The sequence below is a fragment of the Mustelus asterias genome, chromosome 3, assembly GCF_964213995.1.
Source record: "Mustelus asterias chromosome 3, sMusAst1.hap1.1, whole genome shotgun sequence".
NCBI classification, from domain to species: Eukaryota; Metazoa; Chordata; class Chondrichthyes; order Carcharhiniformes; family Triakidae; genus Mustelus; species Mustelus asterias.
In genome coordinates, this window is record NC_135803.1 from 5,842,463 (window position 1) to 5,865,135 (window position 22,673).

At 48.4% G+C, this 22,673-nt stretch overlaps 1 protein-coding gene across 1 annotated transcript in view; it reads left to right on the plus strand.

The window, feature by feature from the left end:
- fndc3ba (fibronectin type III domain containing 3Ba) overlaps positions 1-22,673 on the plus strand; it is a 348,179-nt gene that overhangs the window by 201,254 nt on the left and 124,252 nt on the right. Inside the window, 3 exon segments of the mRNA XM_078204432.1 lie at positions 1,773-1,849; positions 6,695-6,935; positions 8,675-8,962. Of these exon segments, the coding sequence (XP_078060558.1) occupies positions 1,773-1,849; positions 6,695-6,935; positions 8,675-8,962 (606 nt within the window).

Sequence of the window (22,673 nt, forward strand, 5' to 3'; positions counted from 1 at the left end):
CTGGCAGTCATTGATACTTATCATAATAGCCATTTGGGAGTATGGAACTTGAGTATTGCTGGAAAACCAGACATGTCGAAACTTTTCATCTTGCACTCATCAGGACACTCCTCAAGAATACCAATATAAGGGGAAAAGAATTTATAGTGTTTGAGAAAAGTGTGCTGATTGGTCGGCAAGTGGACTCTGATTTGTAGAGATGTTGCTAAGGAGAATGCACCAGGTGATGGTGATTAACAGTTAACTGCCAAAGCATTGTTTGAAATTTAAACCGGCTGCTTGACCCTGATTTAGTCAAGACATTGCCCTATGGAATGGGTCTTATTTTGTTTAGCTGAAACAGATGTAATTTGTGCGCATGTACTTTTTCTGTCTGCAAAGAACAAACCTGTGAAGGCTCGAGGTCCCAAAGACAAGCGGATTGTATCAAACAGCACGTCCCAGCAATGTTTGCAACTGGCAAGGTTGAGACTAGACTCAACCAGCCTGTGCGTGCAAAACTCAAAACACAGTGTCCAATATTAAATGTGATTCCGTGATTAGACAACATTTGCTAAATGATCATCAGTGTGCTAAGAATTACACTGACAACCAATTTAAGATTGTTAGTCAAGCTCGCAATGTGACACATTTGTGTGTACTAGAAGCTACATATGTTCATACATAGAGCCCTGTTCTTTGCAGACAGAAAGACCAGGTACACACATTGCAGCTGTTTCAGCTGAAAAAAAAAAATTGACAGCCATTCATTCCCCAGAGCAATGCTTTGACCAATCAAGATAAACCTGCCTGGTTTTGTCTCCCTGACAATGCTTCTGCCGATCAGAGAGCACTTGCCTACCAATCAGCACCCTCTTCTCATACAATATAAAGTTGCTGCTCCCCCTGACATTGGTATTCTGGCAATTGTCCTGATGAGTACAAGATGAAAAGCTTCATGCCGACATGCCGACACTATAGTTAAGAAAGTGCACCAACGCCTCTACTTTCTCAGAAGACTAAGGAAATTTGGCATGTCAGCGACGACTCTCACCAACCTTTACAGATGCACGATAGAAAGCATTCTTTCTGGTTGTGTCACAGCTTGGTATGGCTCCTACTTTTCCCAAGACCGCAGGAAAGTACAAAAGGTCTGAATGTAGCCCACGCAAAGCAGCCTCCCATCCATTGACTCTGTCTACGCTTCCCGCTGCCTCAGCAAAGCAGCCAGCATAATCAAGGACCCCACGCATCCCGGACATTCTCTCTTCCACCTTCTTCCTTCGGGAAAAAGATACAAAAGTCTGAGATCACGTACCAACTGACTCAAGAACAGCTTCTTCCCTGCTGCTGTCAGACTTTTGAAAGGACATTAAGTTTATCTTTCTCTACACCCCAGCTATGACTGTAACACTACATTCTGCACTCTCTCGTTTCCTTCTCTATGAACGGTATGTTTTGCCTGTATAGCGCGCACGAAACAATACTTTTCACTGTATGTTAATACATGTGACAATAATAAATCAGATCAAATCTAACTCTCTCTCTTTGTCTATCTCTCACTGTCTCTCCCTAGTTCTCTTGTGCGTACTCTCCACCTCTCTCGTTCTCTTGCTCTAACCAATGAAATATGGTGGAGGTGACCAATGACCGTGGAATCCCAATGAAGGGACAAACAAAATACAGCTGGGACTGATGCTTTTGTTTCCGAGTGAATCTGATCGAGGTGTTGCCATTATCGCGATCAAAGTCTTCCTTCCTGACCTCACGTTATGAATATGTTTCATTGACAGGACCAGCAGAGGTTCCCATGATGTCCCCGAATGGATCCATTCCCCCAATTCACGTTCCACCGGGATACATCTCACAGGTAAGACGTCGCCCTGAACCAGGTGCACACCCAGCAGTTTCACCTGACTCACCTTCTGAGGCAAGAGATGATAAGGCCCAGAATTAGCCAGGGAACCAATCCACAAACCTGCTGCAAGTCATCCAGTGATGGGATCAGGATCAGTAACCATGTCCCCCGTGTTTACAGAGCCTGGTGGTGCAGTGATAGCTGCGGTGAGATGGTTAGGTGTTCCACAGTCTGCAAACATTGCTGAGGGAACTTATGACAATCTGACCTAAAGTAAAGCAGCCAGGGGAAAGGTGAAAGGTGAAGATAGGTCAATGCTGTGGGCTATGCTCAATTCATTCTTAAAAGTTGGGTCGCCAAGTACATGGGGTACCTACAATAGGATAGAATTTAGCTCATTCATGTCAGTCTACTTGTCACAGGTGCATCATGACAGTATTGACAGGAGTGATCACCACACAGTCCCCATGGTGACAAGTCCCGCCTTCAACCTGAGGCTACCTTCCACCGCCTTGTGTGGCACTACCACCGTGCTAAATAGCATAGATTCAGAATAGGCCCAGTAACTCAAAACTGGGCATCCATGAAGAGCTGTGGGCCATCAGTAGCAGTGGAGTTGTAATGCACTGTCGGAATTCTATGTAATGGCTGAAGGCACTGGACACTGCAAAGGCTATGGACCCTGACAATTTTCCTGCATTAGTACTGAAGAGATCTTGTTGTGTACCTAGACAAGGTGTTCCAGTACAGCTACAACACTGGAAAATTGCCCAGGTATGCCCTGTACACAAGAAGCAGGACAAATCCAACCTGGCCAATTACCGTCCCATCAATCTACTCTCGATCATCAGTAAAGTGATGGATGATGTCATTGACAGTGTTATCAAGCGACACTTAATCAGCAATAACCTGCTCACTGGCGCTCAGTTTGGGCTATGCCAGAGCCATGTGACTCCTGACCTCATTACAGTCTTTGTCCAATTATGGGCAAAAGAACTGAACTCATGATGTGAGGTGAGAGTGACTGCCATTGACATTAAGGCAGCATTTTGACCCAGTGTAGCATTAAGGAGCCTGAGTAAACCGGGCAGAATTCACCCCTGATTGGAGCCATATCTGGCACAAAGGAAGATGGTTGTGGTTGTTGGAAGCCAATCATCTCAGCTGCAGGACACCACTGATAAGGGTGGTGTCCAAGGCCCAACCATTGTCCTTCCATCACATGGTCAGAACGAGGCGTGTTTTCTGATGACTGCACAATGTTCAGCACCATTTGTAACTCCTCAGATACTAAAGCAATCTGTGTCCATAAGCAGCAAGACCTGGACACCATTCAGGCTTGGGCTAATGAATAGTAAAATTTGCACCACACAAGTGGCAGGCAGTGACCATTTCCAAGAGATAAGAATCTAATCATTGCCCCCTGACATTCAATGGCATTACCATTGCCGAATCCCCCACTATTATCATTTTGGGAGTTACCATTGACTAGAAACTGAACTGGACCCTGCCATATAAATACTGCGACTACCAGAGAAGGTCAGAGGATGGGATTCCTGCAGCAAGTAACTCGCCTCCTGACTCCCCAAAGTCTGCCCACCATCTACAAGCACAAGTCAGAAGTGTGATGGAATTCTCTCCACTTGCCTGGATGGGTGCAGCTCCAAAAACACTCAAGAAGCTCGACACCATCCAGGACAAAGTAGTCCGCTTGATTGACCTTAAACCACCGCCGACACACAGTGTCAGCCGTGTGCACCATCTATAAGATCCACTGTGGGAACTCACCACAATTTCATAGGCAGCACCTTCCAAACCCATAACTACGACCACCGAGGACCAGGGCAGCAGACGCAAGGGAGCAAGTTCTGACTCGGAAATATATCGGCCGTTCCATCACTGTCGCTGGGTCAATATCCTGGAATTCCCTCTCTAACAGCACTATGGGTGTACCTACCCTAGTCATGATGTGGAGATGCCGGCGTTGGACTGGGGTAAACACAGTAAGGAGTCTAACAACACCAGGTTAAAGTCCAACAGGTTTATTTGGTAGCAAATGCCACTAGCTTTCGGAGCGCTGCTCCTTCGTCAGGTGAGTGGGAGATCTGCTAACAAACAGCAAACAGGGCATATAAAGACACAAACTCAATTTACAGAATAATGAATAATGATTGGAATGCGAGTCTTTACAGCTAATCTAGTCTTAAAGGTACAGACAATGTGAGTGGAGAGAGCATTAAGCACAGGTTAAAGAGATGTGTATTGTCTCCAGACAGGACAGCCAGTGAGATTTTGCAAGTCCAGGCAAGTTGTGGGGGTTACAGATAGTGTGACATGAACCCAAGATCCCGTCCTCATGTGTGTCCCGAGGCATGGTACATTGGGGAAACCATGCAGATGCTACGACAACGGATGAATGAAAACTGCTCGACAATCACCAGGCAAGACTGTTCTCTCCCTGTTGGGGAGCACTTCAGCGGTCACGGGCATTCGGCCTCTGATATTCGGGTAAGCGTTCTCCAAGGCGGCCTTCACGACACACGACAGCGCAGAGTTGCTGAGCAGAGACTGATAGCCAAGTTCTGCACACATGAGGACGGCCTCAACCGGGATATTGGGTGCACGTCACACTACCTGTAACCCCCACAACTTGCCTGGACTTGCAAAATCTCACGAACTGTCCCGGCTGGAGACAATACACATCTCTTTAACCTGTGCTTAATGCTCTCTCCACTCACATTGTCTGTACCTTTAAGACTAGATTAGCTGTAAAGACTCGCATTCCAATCATTAGTCATTATTCTGTAAATTGAGTTTGTGTCTTTATATGCCCTGTTTGCTGTTTGTTAGCAGATCTCCCACTCACCTGATGAAGGAGCAGAGCTCCGAAAGCTAGTGGCGTTTGCTACCAAATAAACCTGTTGGACTTTAGCCTGGTGTTGTTAGACTCCTTACTGTACCTACCCTACACAGACTGCAGCGGCTCAAGAAGGAAACTCACCAGCATCTTCTCAAGGGGCAATTAGGAATGAGCAACAAATGCTGGTCGAGCCAGCGACACCCATATCCCATAAATGAATGAAGAATTGGCTGTAGGGTGGTACATGGGCTGTGTAAGGAGATAAATTGATGGGTAGAGTCTATGAGAGGTCGGAGTGTATAATTTCAATATTTTAATGAACAAGAAACCTGCACGGAATGTGAAGGCCTTCGGGCAGGATGTGATTTCGCAGCTGGCTTAGCAAAACAATCCTGACCTCCTTGAACTCCGGAAGTTGGAGAGTGTGTGGGGTTGTGAAAGATGGCTTCATTTGTGTTGCAATGCATGAGTTGTTGGAATTGAAAATAAACCTGTTTAACTCCTGAAAGGATATGTAGCAACCATCTGTGTTTCATATACACTGGCGCATTTCAATCCAGTCCCCAGTTGTCCATTCTTCATTTTCTGAAAGAGACACAGAGAGGGAGGGAGGGAGCGTAACAGAGCAAAGGACAGAAATAGCAGCAGAGGCCATTTGGCCCATGGATCCTGCTCCATCAATCAGTCCAATCGTGGTTGATCTTGTGCCTCAGTTCCACTTTCTCATTCACTACATCTCTTAATTCCCTTGTGTCCAAAAGTCTTAAATCTACTCAGTAACTGAGTGTCGCCATCTCTCTGACGTAGAAAATTCCAAAGATCCACAACCCTCGGAGTGAAGAAATATTATCTCAGCTCAGTCCGAAATAGTCGATATTGTGACCTTTAATTGTAGAATCTCCGGCCCATGAAAACAGCTGCTCCCCATCGATTGGGGTAGCACAGTGGTTAGCACTGCTGCCTCACAGCTCCAGGGACCTGGGTTCAATTCCCGGCTTGGGTCACTGACTGTGCAGAGTCTGCACGTTCTCCCCGTGTCTGCGTGGGTTTCCTCCGGGTGCTCCGGTTTCCTCCCGCACTCCAAAGATGTGTGGGCTGGGTGCATTGGCCACGGTAAATTGTCCCTTAGTGACCCAGGACACATAGGTTAGCGGGATTAGCAGGGTGAATATGTGAGGTTACGGGAATGGGGTCTAGGTGGGATTGTGGTCGGTGCAGACTCGATAGGCTGAATGGCCTCCTTCTGCACTGGACAGGTTCTATGATTCTGTCAAACTGTCACAGAATCTTATATGTTTCAATTAGATCAACTCTCATTCTTCTAAGCTCCACAGAATATAGGACAATTCTGGTGAGAAAATCAGACAGAAAGAGCAGAGGGAAGGGGAAAGTGAGAGAATAATAGAGGGAAAGTGAAAAGGGAAGCAGAGAATTCGAGAGAGAGAGAGAAAGAGCAACAGAGGGGGAGAGAGTGACAGAGTGGGAAAGAGATATGCAGTGGTTAGCACGGCTGCCTCACAGGAACCCGGGTTCGATTCCCGGCTTGGGTCACTGTCTGCGCAGAGTCTGCACATTCTCCCCATGTCTGCGTGGGTTTCCTCCGGGTGCTCCGGTTTCCTCCCACAGTCTGAAAGACGTGCTGGTTAGATGCATTGGCCATGCTAAATTCTCCCTCAGTGTACCCGAACAGGCACTGGAGTGTGGCGACTAGGGGATTTTCACAGTAACTTCGTTGCGGTGTTACTTGTGACAATAATAAATAAACTGTAAAACTTTAAAAGAGTAATGCAGAGGGGGTGAGAGAGGGAGAGAGTAATGAGGAGAGATACTGTAACAGAGAGGGATAATGGCCTGTTTCTACACTCTCTGTCTCATGTAATTCCCTGTAATCCTGAGGCGCTATATAAATGCAGTGTTCGAGTTGGAGGGGCTGCCTTTCTAATCAGCGGATGTTATGAGGAATAAATTAATATTTTTCTTTTCTTTGCCAATCACAGGTGATCGAGGATAACACTGGAGTCCGCAGGGTTGTGGTCACTCCGCAGTCTCCAGAATGCTTCCCGCCAAGTTACCCGTCAGCCATCTCTCCCACCCATCACCTGCCTCCGTACATCACGCACCATCCTCATCTCATCCCTCACTCGCATGCGGCCTATTACCCCCCAGTCACCGGGCCAGGAGACCTACCACCTCAGTTCTTCCAGCACCATCTCCCACCAACAATATACGGAGAGCAAGGTAATCAGTCAGTGAGTACAGCAGTGCCAAGGTAGCAGTCAACATCGCGCCCACTTGTGGGCATCACTATTTAGGATAGATGTGAAGGCCTTTGAGAGGGTGGCGATGATATTTTCCAAAATAGTACCAGGGATCAGAGATCACCGAATCCCAACAGTGCAGAAGGAGGCCATTCAGCCCATCGGGCCTGCACCGACCACAATCCCACCCAGGCCCTATCCCCATAACCCCTGCTAATCCCCCTGACCTACACATCTTGGGACACTAAGGGGTAATTTAGCATGGCTAACCCGCACATCTTTGGACTGTGGGAGGAAACTGGAGCACCAGGAGGAAACTCATGCAGACACGGGGAGAATGTGCAAACTCCACACAGACAGTGACCCAAGCCAGGAATCAAACCCGGGTCCCTGGCGCTGTGAGGCAGCAGTGCTAACCACTGTGCCACCGTGCCGCCCCAACCTGGCTTAAGTTATGTGGAGAGACTGGAGAAGCTGGGATAGGTCTCCTTAAAGCAGTGGAGGTTAAGAGGAGACTTAATTGAGCCCCCGTTCAAAATCCTGAGGAGTGGTTATATTACTGGACAGGTAATCCCGGGGAATACCGGAGTGGAGTGCTCATATTACTGGAGTAGTGATCCAGACGATTCAGCAGTGCAGTGGTTATATTACTGGACTGGGAATCCAGGGGGATAGAAGTGCTTGTGACCAGATCAGAAACCCCAAGGTATGTTATGATGTTAGACCAGACGCCAAGTATTTTTATATTTTTGGTATTAGGATAAGATGTTTCAGTCCAGGTGTGATTCTATTGATACATTAGGAAACTTATACCAAAACAAACTTTATTTTAACTATACATTTTAAAAATAATCAATGAAGTGGCTAACCTTTACCAACTGAAATACTTAAACATAACAAGATACAATTCTTAACTGCTGATCTATCTCTATTGGTTGCAATTTAAGCAATATTCCTCATAGACTTAAACCCCTCTTCAAAATCAATTAGCAAATAATACATGCTTGCGTGTATTTACTTGTTAACTGTCTTAGAGCACCTTTGGGGGAGAGAGAGAAAGAGAGAGAGAGAGAGAGAGAGAAAGACAGAGAGGTACCTGTCTTCTGAAAGCTCCCAAACAGCAGCTTCCAGAAAGAGACACCTCTTGCTTCTTTCAGAACCAAGCAGAAACAAACTGATTTTCCCTGTAAGCTTGACCCCTTCCATTAGCAGATGACTCGTGTCAGGTAACCTAATAAACTGAAACCCCAAGGGAAAAAAAACAGAAGTAATCAAAAATGCTTTAACTCGGGTTAAAACAAACACCCCATTAGCTCAGACCAATTATTCTCCTGCTTTCTCAACATGGGAGCTATCCGGTGCAGACAAATTGGCACTGTATGAACAAAGCTGAATTTTAAACATACCTCTTTTCAAGAAACATGATATAAGTACGTTTCTTCAAGGCACAGTATTGTCTTACGGGAGTATATTAGTTATATTACTGGACGAGTAATTGCCAGTCCCTGTGCTATCATGTCAAAGTTACAATCTTATTTTGAAAAGTTTGCAAATGCAGAACCTCACTCCAGACTGTCCCGTCACTTCGATATTCCACTTTAATTGGTCAAACTCTGCACACTTTTCTTACCGAACAATTAAACTGTGATTAAATTCACTGACAATTCTTGTCCTTTCTCTTTCTCCCCTGTTCTTATTTAATGTTTTATTTTTGAACAGAATTCATACCTCTATACGGAATGTCCAGTTATATTACACGGGAAGACCAGTACAGCAAACACGACCGACTGCACAAAAAACTCAAGATTGACCGACAGAACCGATTAAACAGCCCACCCTCGACCATCTACAAGAACCACATGGGCTCCTGCACCACAATATACAACGGCTACGGGAAGGCACCTTGTGTGGCGGGGGTGGGAGGGGGAGGGGGCGGAGGGACGGGCATCAAGAAGTCGGAACGGAGAGCAAGGAGCAGTCCCAGGATGAATGAGCAGGATGGCCAAGGTAAGGAATCTGACTTCCCCAGGCTGTACGGACGCTGTGAGGGACCCTTCGCCGGGTGTCAGCACGATGTGAAGGAGAGACAAGGCCAGAGCTGATGTGGTACCTCATCCCTCAATCCCTGCCCTTCTCCCTAACCCTCCACTGCTCACTCAGGATCCCTACACCCCTGGCTCCCTCTTCGTACCACCTTCACCCCACCCCCAACGCCCCACCCCTGAATTCATTGAATCCCTACAGTATAGAAGGAGGCCATTCGGCCCATCGAGTCTGCACCAACCACAATCCCATTCAGGCCCTATTGCCGTAACCCCACACATTTATCCCTGACACTAAGGGTCAATTTAGCGTGGCCAATCAATGCAACCCATATATCTTTGGACTGTGGGAGGAAACCGGAGCACCCGGAGGAAACCCACGCAGTCACGGGGAGAACGTGCAGACTCCACTTAGACAGTCACCCGAGGCTGGAATTGAACCTGGGTCCCTGGCGCTGTGACCCAGCAGTGCTAACCACTGTGCCACCATGCCACCATCAGAGGAGCATGAAATGTTATGATGCCGTCCTGGCCAAATAGCTGCTGAATCTCAGAGCCATGGCACTGGCTGCAGAGGCTCGGTCAATTGGGTGGGGTACCAGCTGTGTCGACTGGCCAGGGTTGACATTAAGCCCAGGTTCTGTCAGAACATTGAATACAGGAGTTGGAATGTCTTGTTGAAGTTGTACAAGACATTGGTAAGGCCACACTTGGAATACTGTGTGCAATTCTGGTCACCCTATTATAGAAAGGATATTATTAAACTAGAAAGAGTGCAGAAAAGATTTACTAGGATGCTACTGGGACTTGATGGATTGAGTTATAAGGAGAGGATGGATAGACTGGGACTTTTTTCTCTGGAGCGTAGGAGGCTGAGGGGTGATCTTATAGAGGTCTATAAAATAATGAGGGGCACAGATCAGCTAGATAGTCAAAGTCTTTTCCCAAAGGTAGGGGAGTCTAAAACTAGAGGGCATAGGTTTAAGGTGAGAGGGGAGAGATACAAAAGTGTCCAGAGGGGCAATTTTTTCACACACAGGGTGGTGAGTGTCTGGAACAAGCTGCCAGAGGTAGTAGTAGAGAACAAAGAACAAAGAACAAAGAACAGTACAGCACAGGAAACAGGCCCTTCGGCCCTCCAAGCCTGTGCCGCTCCTTGGTCCAACTAGACCAATCGTTTGTATCCCTCCATTCCCAGGCTGCTCATGTGACTATCCAGGTAAGTCTTAAACGATGTCAGCGTGCCTGCCTCCACCACCCTACTTGGCAGCGCATTCCAGGCCCCCACCACCCTCTGTGTAAAAAACGTCCCTCTGATGTCTGAGTTATACTTCGCCCCTCTCAGCTTGAGCCCGTGACCCCTCGTGATCGTCACCTCCGACCTGGGAAAAAGCTTCCCACTGTTCACCCTATCTATACCCTTCATAATCTTGTACACCTCTATTAGGTCTCCCCTCATTTTCCGTCTTTCCAAGGAGAACAACCCCAGTCTACCCAATCTCTCCTCATAGCTAAGACCCTCCATACCAGGCAACATCCTGGTAAACCTTCTCTGCACTCTCTCCAATGCCTCCACGTCCTTCTGGTAGTGCGGCGACCAGAACTGGACGCAGTACTCCAAATGTGGCCTAACCAGCGTTCTATACAGCTGCATCATCAGACTCCAGCTTTTATACTCTATACCCCGTCCTATAAAGGCAAGCATACCATATGCCTTCTTCACCACCTTCTCCACCTGTGTTGCCACCTTCAAGGATTTGTGGACTTGCACACCTAGGTCCCTCTGTGTTTCTATACTCCTGATGACTCTGCCATTTATTGTATAACTCCTCCCTACAATTTTGGGTACAATTTTGTCTTTTAAAAAGCATTTAGATAGTTACATGGGTATGATGGGTATCGAGGGATATGGGCCAAATGCGGGCAATTGGGATTAGCTTTGGAGTTTTTTTTAAAAAGGGTGGCATGGACAAGTTGGGCCGAAGGGCCTGTTTCCATGCTGTAAACCTCTATGACTCTCTGACTCTATGGCCTGAAGCAGTGAGGGGGAGATATGGGGCGGGAGGATGGGAAAGTGGTGAACAGGTTCAGGGTGAGATGATGCCAGTGAGTTTGATTGGCAGAGCACACGGGTTCCTGCCCCACCCCCTGATCAGCAGCTGCTGAGACCCCCTCGGTAAACCCTCCGCACAATGTGGACAGTTTCAAACAGCCTCCTGTCTCCATTCACTCCCCCCACCCGCCTCCCACTCATATCGCGCTAAGCAATCGCATGCCTTCACCAGCCATCTTTATGCCTTGTCAGAAGTCAGTTGCCACAGCGACCAAATTCTTGTCAGCTGAGGAAAGGCTATCAGTTACTGGCCTGACAAAGCACAAAAAATCTCCTTGTTCCAGGAATTTCCCAGGACAGACGGCATCCTGTACTCAGTGTGGACTGTTCTTCCCCGCGTCACTCTCACCCTCTGATCTCAGCTTATCCACATCGACCTCTTGCCTCCTGGGTTAAATCTCCAGTTTTGTTTGAATCTTTCAGGCAAAACATGCAGAATGTAACATTCCTGAGAGGAGAGAAGATGGACTGTGGTTGATTATCCTCACAGCAATGTGCTAACACAATGTCAAACATGTCTCGACTTTCAGATTCTGAGAGTGTTTGGTGGCTGAGAGAGGGACCTGGCACCTGCTGTGTGTGTGTGTGTGTCTGTGTGTCTGTGTGTGTGCATCTGTGTGTCTCTGTGTGTGTGTGTATCTCCATGTGTGTGTGTGTGTGTGTGTGTATCTCTATGTGTGTGTCTGTGTGTGTGCATCTGTGTGTCTCTGTGTGTGTGTGTGTATCTCCATGTGGGTGTGTGTGTGTGTATCTCCATGTGTGTGTCTGTGTGTGTCCATCTGTGTGTCTTCGTGTAACTCATGTTTATTTATTATTTATTTTATTAGTCACAAGTAAGGCTTACATTAACACTGCAATGAAGTTACTGTGAAAATCCTCTAGTCACCACACTCCGGCGCCTGTTCGGGTACACTGAGGGAGAATTTAGCATGGACAATGCACCCTAACCAGCACGTCTTTCAGACTGTGGGAGGAAACTGGAGCACCCGGAGGAAACCCACGCAGACACGGGGAGAACGTGCAGACTCGACACAGACAGTGACCCAAGCCAGGAATCGAACCCGGGTCCCCGGCGCTGTGTGTCTCCACGTGTGTGTCTGTCTGTGTGTTTGATTTGTCTGCACAGTTGAAGGTTCATACACTCTGTTGAGTTGATGCTGAGAGGGTTATCCTATCAGGACAGATGGTAGCAGAGTTATGATTGACAAAGGGGTCGAGGATTATGAGGGGCTGGTAGGAAATCTGTGTTGAGGTCACACTCAGATCAGCCATGATCTTATTGAATAGCAGAGCAGACACAAAGGGCCGAATGGCCTTCTCTTGCTTCTATAGACGGCACCTCTGGCAGCGCAGCACGCCCTCAGTGCTGTACTGGGAGTGTCAACTTCAAATCTGTGCTCAGGCCTCTGGAGTGGGGTCATGAACCCATGAGCCTCGAACTGGATTTGACCGAGGGAGTCTGAGCTGGGTGAGCCCAGAATGTGCCTGTCTCGATTCCCCCCTGGGAAACTGTCGCCGACTCCAGTCGAGAAATTCCTGACTGTCTGCTCCAATAGGCCTGGGTACGTGACACGCAACCTTTCAAGAAAAAAAACAAAGTTTGTCTTATTGAAGCTGGCCACCGGCCACAGAGGCAGCAGTGTGCAAACACATCCAGGAACACTGGGAAACTTAATGATAGCTCTCGCTCTCCGCAATATCGCTGAACTGTAATTCTCTTTAAACTTTTAAAATCGTTTCTTCCCTGTTGAGGGAAAACGGTTAGATTCCATCGAGGGTGGCAAAACAAAACACTGACTTGTGGCAAGAGTGGTGGCCAAAACGGAGCCATATTGGGCAGGGCTGGAATGTTCTAAACAAGATGTGGAAATGCCGGCATTGGACTGGGGTAAACACAGTAAGGAGTCTAACAACACCAGGTTAAAGTCCAACAGGTTTATTTGGTAGCAAACGTCACTCGCTTTCGGAGCACTGCTCCTTCGTCAGATGAGGGACTCACCTGACGAAGGAGCAGCGCTCCGAAAGCAAGTGGCGTTTGCTACTAAATAAACCTGTTGGACTTTAACCTGGTGTTATTCGACTCCTTACTGTGTTCTAAACAAAGCAGCAACGCTGGGGTGGCGGGACAGCGGGCAGAAGGAACAGTAGCTTTCCTTTCAATTCTTGGGAAGAGGGAGTTGCTGGCAGAACTGTGTGTTTGCTGCCACGCCCAGCATTCCTGGCCAGAGAGGTTGTGTGTGGCCATCCCCCTCCACCCCCCCCCCCCCTCCCGTCCCCCCGTCTACTCGGCTCTCCCACTCCTGTGGTCCGATTGGGGCTAATACCCAAGGCAGGGCATGGGCTGCAGATAGGAATAGGAGGGAGTTTGAATTAATTTGATTTGATTTATTATTGTCACATGTATTAACATACAGTGAAAAATATTGTTTCTTGCGCGCTATACAGACAAAGCATACCATTCACAGAGAAGGAAAGGAGAGAGTGCAGAGTGTAGTGTTACAGTCATAGCTAGGGTGTAGAGAAAGATCAACTTAATGCAAGGTAAGTCCATTCAAAAGGCAGCAGGGAAGAAGCTGTTCTTGAAAATCTCAACAGGTCTGGCAGCACCTGTAAGGAGAGCTTTGACAAAGGGTCATCTGGACTCGAAGCGTCAGCTCTTTTCTCTCCTTACAGATGCTGCCTGACCTGCTGAGATTTTCCAGCATTTTCTCTTTTGGTTTCAGATTCCAGCATCCGCAGTAATTTGCTTTTATTATAGAAACTTCTTGAGTCGGTTGGTCCGTGACCTCAGACTTTTGTATCTTTTTCCCTACAGAAGAAGGTGGAAGAGAGAATGTCTGGGATGCGTGGGGTCCTTAATTATGCTGCTGCTTTGCCAAGGCAGCGGGAAGTGTAGACAGAGTCAATGGGTGGGAGGCTGGTTTGCGTGATGGACTGGGACATACCAAATTTCCTTAGTCTTCTGAGTGTGATGCAGAGTCCGGTAAGGGGTAGAGAGAAAGACGGCAATGAGCGAGACTCAGCAAGGGGCTGGAGAAAGAGAGAGAGAGAGAGATGGAGAGAGGGAGACAGGAAGGAGAGTGCGAGAGCAAAGGTTGGAATAAAGCAGAGAGAGCGATCTCCGATCTCATTCGCCCTGTCACTGCATCCAGCGAGGTTGGAGAATTTGGCACTCAGCCAAATCTCCATTCACCACAGCGGGACTGGAGAATCCCAGCCACGGGCGAGGTCGGAGAGTCCCGGCCTTTGGTTTTAGCGGAATCATGCAGCCACTTAGCGAATAGGAAGCTCCCATACACAGCGCTGTGGTAAACAACTGGGACATCTGTTTTCATTGGTACTGCCTCAGAATATTGAGACGAACTCCACTGCTCTTGGCTGTGCAGGAGGATAGGATCGTCTTTGCTCACCCGCAGGGGAAGCTGGGGCTACACATACAGGTTGTATCTCTGACAGTATAGCTCCCCTGCAGATGGAGTATCAGCCTGCTTTCGGGGGTACTCATTAAACCTCTTTCATTAACTGTTGTGTGATATCTGACTGCAACTGGAGCAATTTCCTCCTTCAAATCCTGCAGTCCCGAGTCTCTCAGAGTCATCGAGTTTCACAGCACAGAAAGAGGCCCTTTGGCCCATTGTGTCTGTGTCGGCTATCAGCGCCGATCTATTCTAAACCCATTTTCCAGCACTTGGTGTTTCATCAAAAGTAACTCTTCAAATGCAGACAATAAAAATAGAACAAAACTTACTCCAACTTATAAATCAAAGAAAGGGTTTAATAAAGAAACATCATTACTCCCAAACTTGGGGTCTCGCCCTGGGCCACTCCAAGCTCCCCACAATTCTACATAGTTCCTTATTTATAGTGAATCAGCTGGTCAGCTGACTATTACATCCCTCTGTAATTGGCTCCATGGTTTACTGGGTCAGCTGACCCTTACTTCTTGTTTCCATTGGTCACATTACATCCAATACAAAGTTGTCACCGGCTACATCCTAACACTCGGTCTGTAGCTTTGTTTGCTAAGACATCTCAAGAACTCGCCTAAATGCTGCTTAACTGTTGTGAAGGTTCCTGTCTCTACCACCCTTTCAGGCAGCGAGTTCCAGATTCCCACTACCCTCTGGGTGAAAATAATTTTCCGCAAATCCCCCCTAAATCTCCTGCCCCTTACCTTAAACTCTGCCCCATGACTATTGACCTCTCGGGAAAGGGGAAAAGTTTCTTCCTATCTACTCTTATCGATGTCTGTCAAAATATTGCAGACCTCGATCAGCTTCCCCCTCGGCCTTCTTTGCTCAAAGGAGAACAACCCCAGCCTAACCAGCCTCGCTTCACAGCTGAAATGCTCCAGCCCAGGCAGCATCCTGGTGAATCTCCTCCGCACCCTCTCTGGAGCAATCACATCCATCCTAATGTAGCAAACAGAACTGTATACAGTACTCCAGCTGTGGCCTCACAGTGTTTTATACAGCTTCATCGATGACAATGAGATTTGCTGTTCAGGAATAGACTTTGATTGACTTTGGGTCATTTTGGTGATGAGAGAGGCTTTACTTTGATTTGATTTGATTTGATTTATTATTGTCACATGCATTAACATACTGTGAAAAGTATTGTTTCTTGCGCGCTATACAGACAAAGCATACTGTTCATAGAGAAGGAAACAAGAGAGTGCAGAATGTAGTGTTACAGTCATAACTAGGGTGTAGGGAAAGATCTACTTAATGCGAGGTAAGTCCATTCAAAAGTCTGACAGCAGCAGGGAAGAAGCTGTTCTTGAGTCAGTTGGTACGTGACCTCAAACTTTTGTATCTTTTTCCCGAAGGAAGAAGGTGGAAGAGAGAATGTCCGGGGTGCGTGGGGTCCTTAATTATGCTGCTGCTTTGCCGAGACAGTGGGAAGTGTAGACAGAGTCAATGGATGGGAGGCTGGTTTACCTGGACAGTTCGTTAACCCATTTCTGTGCCTCTCAACATCAACAGATAACATCAAATTTACGGTGGGGGGTGGAGCCAGTGCAATCCTGTTAAACTGGCTCCACCCCCCACCGTAAAACTCAAGTGCTCCTAACTAGGAATTACACTGCTATTGTGCAATGAGATAAGATTGATTAATGACCTCATAGTGAAGGTGCCCCTAGGTGGCAGTGACCAGGATATGATTGAATTTTAATGTCAGTTTGAGGGAGAAAAGGGTGGGTCTAAGACTAGTATTTTAAACTGAAATAAGGGCAATGAGGACATGAATGCAGAATTAGCTAGAAATAACTGACAAATAAGGTTAAGGGATGCAATGGCAGACATTTAAGGGGATATTTCAGAATACACAGAATAACAAAGAAAAATTCCCACCACCCTGTAGAATCCCTACAGTGCAGAAGGAGACCATTTGGCCCATCAAGTCTGCACCAACTCTCTGAAAGAACATCCCACCCAGGCCCCCCTCTGCCCTATCACCATAACCCTGCACATTTACCATGGCTAATCCACCTCGCCTGCACATCGTTGGACTGTGGGAGGAAATCGGAGCACCCGGAGGAAACCTACACAGACACGGGGAGAACATGCAAACTCCACACAGTCACCCAAGGCTGGAATTGAACCCGGGCCTTTGGCGCTGTGAGGCAGCGGTGCGAGCCACTGTGCTGCCATCTGTGGTTAACTAAAGAAGTTAAAGATAACATCAAATTTAAAGAGAAAGCATAAGATTGTGCAAGGATTGACGGCAGGTTAGATTATTGAACAAAATATAAAAACAGCAAAGAATGGCAAAAAGATTAATAAGGAGGGAAAATTAGAGTATGAGAGAAAGATTGCTGGAAATATACAGATATCTAAATAAATAGTGTTAGTCCTTTAGAAACTGAGTCTAGGAGTTAATAATGGAAATAAAGAGGTGGCAGATGAATTGAACAGGTATTTTATGTTGGTCTTCACTGCAGAAATACAAGGAATATCCCAGATCCAAGTGCAAATTGGGAAATGGAAAGGAGGGAGGAACTTGGGAAAATGACACTCACCAGGGAAGTAGTAATGATCAGCTTGTCAAAGATATGGGCTGCCAAGTCCTCGGGTCCTGATGGACTTAATCCTAGGCTCTTAATAGAAGTAGCTAGTGAAATAGTCGATGCATTGGCCTTAATTTTCCAAAATTCAACAGGTTTGGGAATGGCTCCATTCGATTGGGAAATAGTGAATGCAATTCCTTTATTCAGAAAGAGAGGGAAGCGGAAAGTGGGAAGCCGCAGGCCATTTAGCTTAACATCTGTCAGAGGGAAAATGTTATTGAAGATGTTATAGCAGAGCACTTAGAGAAGTTCAAGGTAATCTGACAGAGTCAACATGGTTTTGTGAAAGGGAAATCATCTTACGGTTCTTTGAGGAAGTCACGTGTGCTGTGGATAAAGCGGGACTGGTGGATGTAATGTAATTAGATTCCCAAAAAACACCAATCAGGTGATTGGCTGGCTGGCTGGAAACAGAGTTGGCAAAATTTGGTCATTTTCTTGTTGACCCACACTGTACCATATTCACTCTGTATCTCACCCCGTGCTGTACTCATCCTGGGAGTGTTTGATGGGGACAGTGTAGAGGGAGCCTTACTCTGTATCTAACCCTGTGCTGTACCAGTCCTGGGAGTGATTGATGGGAACAGTGTAGAGGGAACTTTACTCTGTATCTAACCCTGTGCTGTACCTGTCCTGGGAGTGTTTGATGAGGACAGTGTAGAGGGAGCTTTACTCTGTATCTAACCCTGTGCTGTACCTGTCCTGGGAGTGTTTGATGGGGACCGTGTAGAGGGAGCTTTACTCTGTATCTAACCCCGTGCTGTACCTGTCCTGGGAGTGTTTGATGGGGACAGTGTAGAGAGAGCTTTACTCTGTATCTAACCCTGTGCTGTACCTGTCCTGGGAGTGTTTGATGGGGACCGTGTAGAGGGAGCTTTACTCTGTATCTAACCCCGTGCTGTACCTGTCCTGGGAGTGTTTGATGGGGACAGTGTAGACGGAGCTTTACTCTGTATCTAACACCTTGCTTTACCTGTCCTGGGAGTGTTCAGGGCTCCAATGCCTTTCCCATCCCAACCTGCACAGCAAGCTCCCACAATAATGAGCAGATCCATCTCAATGATATTGGGTGAGGAAGATTTGTCCAAAACACGATTGGCTCCACCCTGTGGTGCCATGAGAGGGCTGATGGGCCCTCGCTTTAATATCTCACCCAACAGACGGCGCGCTTCTGACCGTGCAGCACTCCCCCTGTGCTGTCACGGAAGTCTCAGTCTGGACCAGAGGCTCAAGTCTCTGGGGCGGCGTTTGAGTGAACTAGCTCGCTGTTGATTCAAATGTGAGCGAGCATTACGCAGTGAGCTGTGGCTGGTGTTTGGTCGATATGGAGCTGGATTGGGAGAGTTTGCTGGACTGTGACCAACATTTTCTGAATCTTTGGCAGTGAGGAGAATCCTGAGTTTGAGACAGCTCCTTGGAACACCAACTGACAGTAACTAGTGGTTAGGGGCCTGCAGGAGGCAAGCCTGCGACTAGCTTGGCTCGAGTGCATCGCATGGTGCCCTCCTACACTCAGGCACTGGCGGCAGGGGGAGCTTTGAAAAATAAATAGCCCATTGTGAGGAGACATTTTGTGTTTGATTTTCCCTCGGCTTGTTGGCAAGGAAGGCACACAGAGGAAAGTTTTGTTAAAGAGCCATTGTTCATGCTGTTGGCCAAAGTGTCAGCAATCAGATCCAACCCACAAACCATCTCAATCTGCTCAAAGTCAGCCAGACAGACCAGAACATTCCGGAAGCGGCTTTCCATCGCCACCTGCTGTCTCAGCACAGCAAAGTGAGATTCACAAGCCACCCAATCATCCTGTCACACTCGCCCTGTCAGTCACACTCACCCTGCCACACTCACCCTGCCACACTCGCCCTGTCACTCTCGCCCTCTCACGCTCGCCCTCTCACACTCGCCCGGTCACACTCACCGTGTCGCACTCGCCCTGTCACTCTCGCCCTCTCACACTCGCCGGTCACACTCACCGTGTCACACTCACCCTGCCACACTCGCCCTGTCACATTCGCACTGTCACAGTCGCCCTTCGACACTCACCCTGTCACACACACCCTGTCACACTCACCCTGTCACACTCACCCTGCCACACTCACCCTGCCACACTCGCCCTGTCACACTCGCCCTCTCACACTTGCCCGGTCACATTCGCACTGTCACAGTGGCCCTCTTACACTCACCCTGTCACACACACCCTGTCACACTCACCCTGCCACACTCGCCCTGTCACACTCGCCCTCTCACACTCGCCCGGTCACATTCGCACTGTCACAGTGGCCCTCTTACACACACCCTGTCACACTCACCGTGTCGCGCTCACCCTTTCGCACTCACCCTGTCACATTTGCACTGTCACACTCACCCTGTCACACTCGCCGTGTCGCACTCACCCTGTCACACTCACCCTGTCAGTCATGTGTCTGTCACACTCGCCCTGTCACACTCACCTTTGCCACACTCATCCTGTCACATTCGCCCTGGCACACTCACCCTGTCAGTCATCCCTGTCACACTCACACTTCACACTCACCCTGTCACACTCGCCCTGTCACACACATCCTGTCACACTCCCCATGTCACACTCGCCCTGTCACTCGCCCTGTCACACCTGCTGTGTCACACACACACCCTGTCACACTTGCACTGTCACACTCACCCTGTCATACTCGTCCTGTCACACTCGCCGTGTCACGCTCACCCTGTCACACACACCCTGTCACACCCTGTCACACTCACCCTGTCACACTCGCCGTGTCACACACACCCTGTCACACTCACCCTGTCACTCCTGTATCTGTCACACTTGGCCTGTCACACTGACCCTGTCACTCGTGTCTGTCACACTCACCTTTGCCACACTCATCCTGTCACACTCGCCCTGTCACACTCACCCTGTCAGTCAACACTGTCACACTCACCCTGTCACACTCCCCATGTCACATTCATCTTGTCACACTCGCCCTGTCACACATACCCTGTCACACACACCCTGTCACACTCGCCCTGTCACACTCGCCCTGTCACACTCGCCCTGTCACACACACCCTGTCACAGTCGCCCTGTCACACTCACCCTGTCACACTCGCTCTGTCACACCTGCCCCGTCACACTCGCCCTGTCACACTCACCCTGTCACACTCACCCTGTCACACCTGCCCCATCACACTCGCCCTGTCACACTCGCCCTGTCACACACACCCTGTCACAGTCGCCCTGTCACACTCACCCTGTCACACTCGCTCTGTCACACCTGCCCCGTCACACTCGCCCTGTCACACTCACCCTGTCACACTCAACCTGTCACACTCACCCTGTCACACCTGCCCCATCACACTCGCCCTGTCACACTCGCCCTGTCACACTCGCCCTGTCACACTCACCCTGTCACACTCCCCATGTCACATTCATCCTGTCACACATACCCTGTCACACTCACCCTGTCACACTCACCCTGTCACAAATGAATACACTCACACCCTCTCACCATTTTCACAGGCTCTCTCTCTCTTTCTCACACCCAGCCAATGAAGATCAGCCATGATCTATCTCTCACACACACACACACTTTCTGACACACACACGCACACACTCTGACACACACACGCACGCAGTCTCTGACACACACATTCTCACACACACACATGCATACACTCTCTGAAACACACACATTCTTACACACACACACTCTCTGACACACACACGCGCACACACTCTCTGACACACATATGCACACACTCTCTGTCACACACGCATTCTCACATACGCATATGCACACACTCTCTGATACACACACGCACACACTCTGACACACATATGCACACACTCTCTGTCACACACGCATTCTCACATACGCATATGCACACACTCTCTGATACACACACGCACACACTCTGACACACACACATTCTCACATACATGCATGCGCACACATTCTCTGACACACACACACTCTCTGACACATACATTCTCACACACACACGCACACTCTGACACACACATTCTCACATACACGCACACGCACACACTCTCAGACACACACACACTCTCTGACACACACATTCTCACACACACACACAAGCACACACTCTGACACACACACATTCTCATGCACACACATGCACACACCCACATTCTTAACACATATACACATTCTCACACACACACGAACTCTCTGACACATACATTCTCACGCTTACACTCTCCGATGCACACTCTCTGACATGCACTGTCACACACTCTCTCACACACACTCTCTCACACAATCTCCCTCTCAAAATCTCACACAAACATCCACTGTCCCTCTCTCTCACACACACAAGCACAATCTCTCCCCCATTCTCTCTCTCGCACACACACACTCTCACACATACATAAACACAATGTCTCTCCCATTCTCCCTCTCAGACACACACACAAAAACACACTATCTCTCTCTCCTCCCTCCCTCCCTCCCTCCCTCTCTCTCTCCCTCTCTCTCTGTCTCTCTCTCTCCCCCTCTCTCTCTCTCTCTCTCTCCCCCTCTCTCTCTGTCTCTCTCTCTCTCCCTCTCTCTCTCTCTCTCTCCCCCCCTCTCTCCCTCTCTCTCTTTCTCCCTCTCTCTCTCTCTCCCTCTCCCTCTCTCTCTCACACACACACACCCCTACAGGAATGTTGGCTTTAGCATTGGGAGAACTCTGTTCTGGCTTTGCCTTTGTGCTGCTGAGTTGTGTGGAGATATAGTGGGCAGTGATTACATTACTGGGTCAATAAACCAGAGGATCTGAGTTCAGATTACACGCTGGGCAATTGGAGAATTGAGTTTAGTTTTAAAAGAAAGTGACCAGCGAAAGGTCAGGTTGCTGTTTAGGAACCCAGTCAGTTCACTCCTGTCCCTTTGAGGATGGGACCTATTCTCAGACCAGCCTGGGCCACCTCACCAGTAACAGCACTTCCTCAAGCTCATGTTCCCTGGCCCAAGTCTCCACCAGGAATAATGACAAATGTCCTCATGTATCCTCAGAGGCTCTGAATATCACGTCTGTCTGTCTGTCCGCCTGTCCGTCCGTCTGTCTGTCCGTCCGTCTGTCTTCTGTCCGTCCGTCTGTCTGTCTGTCGGTCCTTCCATCTGTCTGTTTGTCCTCCCATCTGTCTGTCTGTCTGTCTGTCTGTCCGCCTGTCCGTCCGTCTGTCTTCTGTCCGTCCGTCTGTCTGTCTGTCTGTCCTTCCATCTGTCTGTTTGTCCTCCCATCTGTCTGTCTGTCTGTCTGTCTGTTTGTCCGTCCGTCCATCTGTCAGTCTGTCTCTCTGTGGTGAGACATCCTTTGACTAGAATGCTTCATATTGGCACTGAGGTCTCTGAGCCAGTAGGTTATGGGCTAAAACCTCACTCCCGATTCGAGGCTGACACTCCCACTGCAGTACCGAGGGTGCGCTGTATTGTCAGAGGTGCCTTTGTAGAACAGTAAACTGAGACCCATTAAACTGAACCCCAGCAACCAACTACCAGCTCCT